This window comes from Notamacropus eugenii, chromosome 6 (assembly GCF_028372415.1).
Source record: "Notamacropus eugenii isolate mMacEug1 chromosome 6, mMacEug1.pri_v2, whole genome shotgun sequence".
Lineage (NCBI taxonomy): Eukaryota > Metazoa > Chordata > Mammalia > Diprotodontia > Macropodidae > Notamacropus > Notamacropus eugenii.
The window spans coordinates 50,404-59,057 of NC_092877.1; the positions used below are offsets into that span (position 1 = coordinate 50,404).

Below are 8,654 nucleotides of genomic sequence, written 5' to 3' on the forward strand. Positions count from 1 at the left end.
GTGGCAGAAGGGTCCCTGCTTAGGAGATAAATGACTGACTCCACACTGGGAGGAATTCTTAGGGCTCTGATAGGATGACAGTCATCATTTCAGAGTATTGTGACTGAATGTCTGGAATCGGCAGAATCAGGAAGCAGCGTTTGAAAGCAATAATAATGACCGCGCTCATTTCTATCATAAGCCTTGCTAAACCCTTTGTATATATTATCTCAGTTGACCTTCACCCCCACCCTGGGAGGAGAGGCTATCATGACCCCCCCACACCCCTATTCCTGAGGTGGGAGGTTAAGTGACCTGCTCAGGGTCACAAAACTATTAAGTGTCTGAGATGGGATTTGAACTCAGGCCTTCCTGCCTCTAAGTCAGAGGCTCCACTGAGTCACCTTGAAATTTAGACCCATTTGCTGCTGCAAATGAGGAAAGTGAGCCCTCATGGAAGATGTTTCCTCTCTTCTCACAGGACTTCCTGTCCCCAGAACGAAAATATTGCTTTTATATCTCTGACGAAAATGACAAAACAGAGATCTGGACCTCTGTGAAGGTCAGTGCTGAGGGGCAGCCTATGGGCGGACGGCCCATGGGTTAGTAACCCAGCACCCTGTCTGGGCATGGCTCTGGAGCCAAGAGGAGTGCGCAGCCTGGCTCTGTCTGAAGCCTCGAAACAAGTCCCAATAGACCAGATCCACACATGCCCCCAAGCAGTACAAATCAAAGACAAAGGTCTGCCTTCTCACCATGTACTGTCCCTCTCCCAGGCTCCTTCCCCTCTGGGCCCAGCCCCCAACTGCACTCAGACTCAGCAGAGCAAATAAAAGTCTTCTCAGGCATCTCCAAACTTTCATTTATTTCCCCCTTCACATGGCCAGAACATCTACATGTGTTCATCCTGTCCCCCACAATCCACGACCCAATGAGAAGCTCAGCTCATATGGTGGAGAAAAGCCAAAGACTCCAGAGCAGTGGTTCATCAGGTTGTTCTGGCCATCAGACAGAGACCCCAGAGGCCAGGGCAGCATCAGATATGAAGGAGGCTCATTCCCAAAGCAGAGACACAGGAGGGAGGAGGGAGAGAGGCCTTAGAGAGCAGGGTGAGGGCCCTGAGGAGGCTGCCCTGGGCTTGGGCTTGTAGAGTCCAGGAAGGATCGCAGGCGCCAATGCAGGGGAGAGAGGCCAGGGGTCAACAGGAACAGTAGGGGGACTGCAGACTGGTTTTCTGTCTCAGGTCCATGCCAGGCAATTCTTTCAAGCTGAAGAAGGAAAGACAGATTCAGGGGGATCCTCCAAGTGCCCTCTGGCCTCCAGCCTGTCATCATTCTGAAGGGCCAGCCTCACCACCCATCCCATCCTCAGCCCAACCTCCCATAGACCCTCCTCCTCTTTGCTTGGCCCCTCCCTCCTTCCAGGCCCCCAGAGTCTCACCTTTGGCTGTGAGAGAGACATCTGACCCCTGTGCACTGTCATTGCCTGGAGACAAAGTAGGGAAACAACCCAGTCAGGGACATACATCCCAGAACCAGGGCATGGGAAGGGAAGGGGACACCAAGGGAAGGCTACTGGGCTAACCCTCTCCTCTGCCTTCTCATTGCTCAGGTCCCAGAGCACCATGGACAGGCCTCTTCTTTTTTACCCTCCATGTCTGCCCTTCACTTACCTGCAGCTGGAACGTAATCACTTCCTTTTCCACCTGGAAAAGAAAACAAATTTCTAGTGAGGAATCTGGGAGAAGAGACCACACTAGGGTCTCAGAAATTCCAAGATTTGTCTTGGAGACACAACAAATAACCAAGGCTGCACCCCCATGCCCCATAGCACTCCAGCCTCTAGATCCAAGAGGAAGAGAGAAAAGGCCCCCAAATGGGCCTGTCCCCCCCTCCAGGCCTGCCCCTAGGGGGTTCCCAGGGCTGGTCTACAGGCCCCAGGCGGGGAGACACCCAGGTCCTCAGGCAGAGATCCCCATGTTCATGTCTGAGCTGAGTCTGAAGTAGATTCCCCACTCAGCCAGCCTTTGACACCCCTGCCAGGCATCCTCCAGGGAAAAGGCTTCTAGTTAGGGATTTGTTTATCCACATTCTTAGGGCCCGTCTAACTGTCCCTTAGATGGGAAAGAGAGGACTTGGGGACAGAGAGACAAACTGCTGGTTCAGGTGGATCCCGGATCTCCGTGCCTAACCCCTAAAGACCCCTCCCAGTCCTGCCTACCTGAATGCTTCCTTCTCCATATCCCAACTCCAACAACGACTGCAGTGAGGAGGAGGAGGCCAGCAGCGATGGCCCCCACAATGAGCCAGGTGAGTGAAGACTGTGGCTCTGAAATGGAAAAGGGAATTGAGAGGCCCTGATCCCTGTCTGGCCTGAGTCACTAACCCTTCCCCCATCTCCCCCAGTAACTCCCCCTCCCTCTGGTCCTGTAGGGTGGGGGTGCCCTTTCCCAGCCCCTCCTCACTGTCCTTACCCCACTGCAGGGTGAGGGGCTCAGGCAGCCCCTCGTGCTGAACTCGGCAGGTGTATCTTCCTTCCTGGCCAGAGGTCACCTCCACAGCTGCCCACTTCTGGAAGGTGCCATCTCCCGCAGGCCTGGTCTCAATGAACTCCGTGTCCTGGGGCAGTTCCTCCCCATCCCTCAGCCAAGTCAGGGAGATCTCCTTAGGGTAAAAGTCCTGGGCCCGGCACCTCAGGGTCACCTCCCCATGGGGGGCAGTGTGGCGGGTCACTCTGGTAGAGGGTGGGTCTGGAGGCAAAGGTCAGAGGCATTACCAGGCTCCCCTTCCCCCTCCCCTCCAGGGGCACAAGGACTGGTGGGGGGAAGGGAACGCCCTACAATACGCCCTGGGGTACAAGGGGTCCCGGGGCTGAGGGGAGGTGGAGCAAGGCCGCCCAGGGAGCCTTGAATGCCCCGCACACTGGGGAGGGCCCCACCTTACCTGTCCTCATCAGCACCTCCTTCCCCATCTCCAGATACTTCTTCACCCGCTGCACGCAGGTCTCCTCCAGGTAGGCTTTATATCTCTCAGCAGGCCTCTCCACCTCCCACCTGTGCTTGGTGTTCACGGCGGTGGGCACGACCGCAGTCCACGTGTAGGTCTCGGTGTCCAGGGCGATGTAGTCCCGCCCGTCGTAGGCGTATTGGCGAAACCCGCGCAGGAAGGTGAGCTCCGGGGAGACGTCGCAGCCCAGCATGCGCTGGAAGGTGTGGACGTCTGCCCAGCCCGGCCGGGTCAGTGAGGCCGGACCCTGGCTGACACCCCCGGGGGCTCCTCCCCCGTCCCCAGGGGGCCCCGGGCGGCCCCCGCCTCCCGCCCCCACACCCCCGGGGGGACCCCGGGCGGCCCCGCCCCCGTCACGCACTGCTGGCGCTCTGGTTGAAGTAGCCGGGAACGTTCTCCATGCTCGCTCGGTAACTCTGTGTGTTCACCCTGACGATCCGCGTCTCCCGCTCCCAGTACCCCGGGTCCTCCTGCTCCATCCCCTCCATCCACGCCGCCCGCGGCTCCATCCTCTGACCCGGGCTGTCAGTGTCGAAGCTCGAGAACAGCTGATCGTCCATGTAGCCCACGGAGAGCACCTGCGGCTCCCCACCGGGCCGGGTCACGGCGGTGCTGAAATACCTCAGGGAGTGAGGGCCTGGGACGTGGGGACGGGGCCGGGTCAGGGCGGGGGTGACCCTCGACCACGCCCGGGAGCGACCCTTGACCCTTGACCAGGCCCGCTATCCCGAGACACCCCACCCGGACCCCCACCCCCGGCATCCCCGCCCCTTACCCTCCCCTCCGCCCCGGCAGGTCCGAGCCCCTGCCCCTGGACGCTGCCTCCCTCTCCCCGCCCCCACCTCCGGTCTGGTCCGGGGTCTCTCACACTGCTCACCCTCGGCCCCCCACCTCGTGTCCTCACCTGCCCCCCCCCCATCCTCCGGGAAGCTCTTTAACAAAGCTGCCCCGGGTTCTGTCCAAGCCCTTGGGAGAGCCCCGGGGAGGTTCGGGGGGACCCCGATAGCTCTACCCCTTCTTAACGCCTCCAGTACTGTGGCCCCCATTCTCCCTCCCCATGACCTCCCACCCCTACCGAATCACTCACCCCTCCAACTAAGGGACCCACACGAAGACACCCCCCTCAAAGCCCCGCACGGGGGCGGCGGGCTCCCGGTCCAGGCAGATTCCGGCTTCTCCCTCTCACCCCGCCCGGACCGCACTGACATGAAGGAGCCGGGTCCGAGGAAACGCCCCCTGGGCTGGTATCCGAGGAGCTTCGTGGAAGGAACCCCATCCCGGCCCTAGGGCTGCCCCTGGGTGCCGTTTCCAGTCCCTCCTTACCCGCCCAGGTCTCCGGCAGGACCAGGGTCCCCAACAGAAGGAGAGCGCCCAGGGAGCGCTCCATGGTCCGCAGGAACAGGAGTTGCAGATCACAGAGACGAATCCCTCACTTCTGATTGGCGTCCCGGAGGCCATGACAGCCAATAGCGGGCGGGAGACAACAAACGTCACTGGTGACTGGGCAGAAGGAGCCCGCGCAGGTTGGGAAACCAAAACTGAAACTGACCCGGAGGAAATCCCTTGGCTCTGTCTCTGTCATTCCCAGAACAGCCTCGGATTCTGTGGAGCAGCCCAGGCTCCCTCCCTCCCGTCATCATCCCAGGAGCGCCCGGCTCTTGTGCTCCCAGCTTGAACCAGAGGAAAAGAAGGGTTAGGGCTAGAGTCCACCCTGCCCTCCAGCCCTCCTCAGTGCCACCCTTTCCCCTCCTTAGAAGTTGGGGAGAAAAAGCCCCACCCAGATTGAGGGGGTCTGAGGACTGAGGAAATCTGCAGGCTGATGAGACCAGGGGCTGCCCCTCAAATTTAAGGACGGCCATCCCAGCTGTGACTCGGGCAAGTGTCCTAACCTCCCCAGGCCCTGTAGATAAACAAGCCAGGACCCAAGAATGCAGAGGAAATCAGAGTCCAGGAAATAGAACTGGGAATCCGAGTAGCAGAGGGGCAAGGATGTGGCCCAGTGGATGGAGCCAAGGGCCTGCAGTCAGGAAGAACTGACTTCCAATCTAGGCCTCAGACGTTTACTAGCTGTGTGACCCTGGGCAAGTCCCTTAACCCTGTTTGCCTCAGTTTCCCCATCTGGAAATTGATCTGGAGAAGGAAAGGGCAAGCCACTCCAATTTCTTTGATTAGAAAACCCCAAAAGGAGTCACAAAGAGTAAGACACAGCTCAATAACAAAAAGGAAAGAGCTTAATTATTAAAGTGGAGAAGAGTGCCATTTCAGCCTAAGGCTGGTTGGAACTGCCTGAAATAAGAATGTGAATGCCTGGTAACTTTTTTTTTCAGAAACAATGAACATGGGCACATTTGGTGGGATTTTCCCTCTTTCTTGTCTCATCCCCCCAACTGGGAAACTATAAAACTAAAGATTTCACGGAGAGGATCAACTCTCCCCTCAAGAGGATCTTAGAGATAATCTCCTTTATTTTCCAGATTGGGAAACTGAAGACCAACAGTGCACACTTACATAGCCTTGAACACCCAGCTCTGGTTTCTTCTCCTTACCAAACATAGTAGCCATAATATTGACCCTAGTCTGGAGCCTCATCCTAGTTCTGAGAAAGTCCAGACATCTCCTTACCTACCGTCTATCAGCAACTCTACTGCCTCCTTTTTCGGTTTGGGGCCCAAAGAATTGTTTCCTCTTATTTCAGCACTGTTATTGTCATGCACAAAATTTACCCCTTCACAGGAGATGGCAAGATTATTTTCCCATGACTTTCTCTTAGTGTGGCTTGGAGACCTGTTTTCAGGTCATTTATCGTTTCCAGGACTTTAGAAATATTCATATCCTTTCAGCGCTCATCTATCAGGAGCAGCTCTTGGTTCATATTGGTGTCAGGTCTCTGTCTGGACATAAAGGACTTATTTTGGCCAGATTTGATGTATCCGTTTGGCGTATGTGCTACTAACTATGTTTCATGTTTGATCTTTGTTTATTTTAGTGAAACCTTTTAGATTTTATGTGGTTAGGAATATCTGTTTTTTAAAAATAATATCTTGGATTAAGAATTATCTTTGACACAGTTGTAGACATTAAATGAATGGATTTTCTTCTGATTTTTTCACTCAGGAAAAACTCCACTTACGTGCTCAGCCTTCCTAAATGGAGAGATAAAGGAAAACAAAACCTAAGTGGGGAAGTGGGGAGCCTCTCTCATCCCTTGCCCTCTGCAGTCCCTCCTTTGATCTGTTCCAATGAGATTGCTGTTCTTTTGTCAGATTCTTCCCCCACCAGACCCTCCTCTGTTGCACAGATTTCTGCATCATCTGGATTATGGGAGATCCTTGTCTCTCACCTTCCCCCTCCTCAGAAGCCTTTGTCTTCTGGAATGTTCTCAACTGTCTGCTTCTTGTTTTCTTTGACCTTAATCTTTGGATTTGGGCTGGGAGGATCCTGGGAGTTTTTATTTGGGGTTCTTTCCAGAGATGGGTTCTTTTGGGTTCTTTTTATTTCCATTTTGACCTCTAGTTCTAAAGACATCCAGTAGTATTTTTTTCATGTTTCCTTGAATTAAGATTTAAGGCCATGGTTTCAATGACTCTTAAATTCTCTCTCCTTAGTATAGTTTTCAGGACTATAAGTTTTCTTTACAGTTTCTTCTGTTTTTCAGTCTTTTGATTTCATTTGGATCTTGCTCGTTGTGTCATGCAGTCATTGGATAATGTTTGGTCCATTCTAGTTTTCCGTATATTTGTTGCTTGGACAAGGTTCTGCAGCTCTTTGGGCAAGCCTGCAAAGGTTGAGATGAATCCTGTATCATTTCTTATTGATCATATTTACAGTTTATTGATTTGGTTCTCAAACTATGTTCGTCCTGTAATTGCCTGAGTTACAGTTCTTTGTCTCTAAATTCGGTTCAAAATTCAGCTTGTCTGTAATACATTAAGCTGAAAAGTCCAGCTCTCCTGCTCAAGGAATTTTGCTAACCTTGGGACATAGGTGTGAAAGCAAGGGGGTTTGGGTCTGACATCTTTACACCACCAAGTCCTTCCAAGATGTCTGGTTTGCTGTCCCAATGTCTGGGCTACTATCCTGCACCTGGACTCAGGCCATGACCACCTTTTAGTCTCACAGGAGGAGAAGGAGGGTTACTCGCCTCCATTATCAAACTTTCAACCAATCAGGTTGTTCCCTGACCTCAGCACTATAACTAGTCCTTAATCCCAAGGTGTCACCTACCCTGTTCTGCTCTTTCTTCTGTGCTCCCCAAAACCCACCGAAGGGGAAGTGTCTTTTTGCTCCGGGCCTCTGGCTCATTTATTGATAGGGAGCATTCCCTGCTAATAGGTGTTAATTTGCTCAGATATCTGCCTCAGCTTACCCTTCTGTTAAATTTCAGTTGGGACAAGCCCTTTATTCCAATTCTGATTCTTTCTTCCACAGCAGTCATTTAAATTCCAGTTCTTTCCTCAGTGAAAAATATTATCACTAGCTTCTTTTTACTCTTTTCCCTATTTGCTGTCTTCCAGAAATCCTAGTTGAATTCTGCCCACTCTGTGTTTTTCTTTGAGGCTTTGTGTATTGATATTTTGAAGTCATTGTCTTTTTCTGGGTTTGTGTCTTGAGCATCCCTGTCCCCAAGGTAAAATTGGTGGTGGGATCCTTTCTTGTCTGCTAATTCTTTCAGTCTCTTTCCTGACCATGGACTTGATATCAGGGCCAGGCTCTCTCCACATTCTGAAGGGCATGACCAGAATAACCTTGTTGCAGCTTTCTTGAGGTTTTGAGTTGTATGTTATTCCAGGAACTCAGGGAAAGCTCACTCCAGGGACCTGTAAGTTTTCAGTGGTCCCAGGATGGTCTGATTCCCTATCCACCACTCCGCCATCATAGATCTGCAAATTCCTGAACTGTGTTTGAGTCTGAGCAATACATCCGTGGGCTGGGCCCATGTGGAGATTACTGATGAATTCAGTCACTATAAGCCAGCTGGAAAGCTATGCTGCTAAAAAGTGACCGAACTTTAGAGACCCCTTTCATCTGTGACTCTTTCCATGGTTATTTTTCTGTAGGCTTCAGACTGGGCTGGAAGAGATCTGAGACCTCACACTGCTCCTGGGATTGGAACCACAAGCTGCTGCTTGCCTTGAATGTGTTTCCTGCTTAAGATCCAGCCTAGGTCCTGGCACCTACCCCTCATCCGGGATCTGCCTCTTCAGGAGTAGATCCCCTCAGTCTGCCCTAGATGTCTAACCCCAAGTTGGGCAATAAGAGATAGGGTTTTCCAGGTACACCTGTTCCTATCTCTTTATGCTAGATCTGGGACCCCTTCTTGGCCTGATGAACATTCTTTCCCTGAGCTGATATGCTCAGCCATGCCTTTACTGGCTGGACCCCTTTCATAGCACACATTTAGGATATGGTTAGGGTTAAGACCTAGGGTCCATAAAACCCTCTCTGCCTGGAACAATGCCTCTCTGTGTGGTTTCTTGGATTTCCCACCCAGGATTCAGGCTGGGCCATGTTCTACATCTGCTTTTAGAAGGCGTGGAGGTGCCAAGCTGGACATTCTCTTTCCTTCTCCTCCATCTTTCTTCTAGGTCTTTTAATCAGTGATTATTATGGCCAGGTACAGTCTCCATGTTCAGTGCAATGTAGTAGGAGGTGGAAGCTGGGAGTCTTAAC

General features: G+C 52.8%; 1 protein-coding gene across 2 annotated transcripts; it reads right to left on the reverse strand.

The window, feature by feature from the left end:
- Nucleotides 1-827: 827 nt before the first annotated feature.
- LOC140509514 (patr class I histocompatibility antigen, B-2 alpha chain-like) lies at nucleotides 828-4,424 on the reverse strand. 2 transcript variants are annotated; one of them, XM_072617079.1, is made up of 8 exons: nucleotides 4,308-4,424; nucleotides 3,346-3,621; nucleotides 2,922-3,197; nucleotides 2,453-2,728; nucleotides 2,200-2,307; nucleotides 1,652-1,684; nucleotides 1,420-1,464; nucleotides 828-1,247 (listed from the first exon to the last, which is right to left on the reverse strand). In XM_072617079.1, the coding sequence occupies exons 1-8, from the start codon at nucleotides 4,369-4,371 to the stop codon at nucleotides 1,243-1,245; spliced, it is 1,083 nt and encodes a 360-aa protein (XP_072473180.1). In that variant the 5' UTR covers nucleotides 4,372-4,424; the 3' UTR covers nucleotides 828-1,242. The 2 variants fall into 2 exon arrangements, with proteins under 2 accessions (XP_072473180.1, XP_072473179.1); XM_072617078.1 differs by lacking the exon at nucleotides 4,308-4,424 and adding an exon at nucleotides 4,072-4,301.
- Between the last annotated feature and the right edge of the window lie 4,230 nt (nucleotides 4,425-8,654).

Excerpts from the sequence above, each read along its gene's own strand:
- LOC140509514 (XM_072617078.1), bottom strand. The coding sequence starts at position 4,192 with ATGTCAGTGCGGTCCGGGCGGGGTGAGAGGGAGAAGCCGGAATCTGCC. Across the intron at positions 1,685-2,199 it reads ATGGAGAAGGAAGCATTCAG|GTGGAAAAGGAAGTGATTAC; the intron begins GTAGGCAGGACT and ends TTTCTTTTCCAG. Across the intron at positions 1,465-1,651 it reads TGATTACGTTCCAGCTGCAG|GCAATGACAGTGCACAGGGG; the intron begins GTAAGTGAAGGG and ends CTTTGTCTCCAG.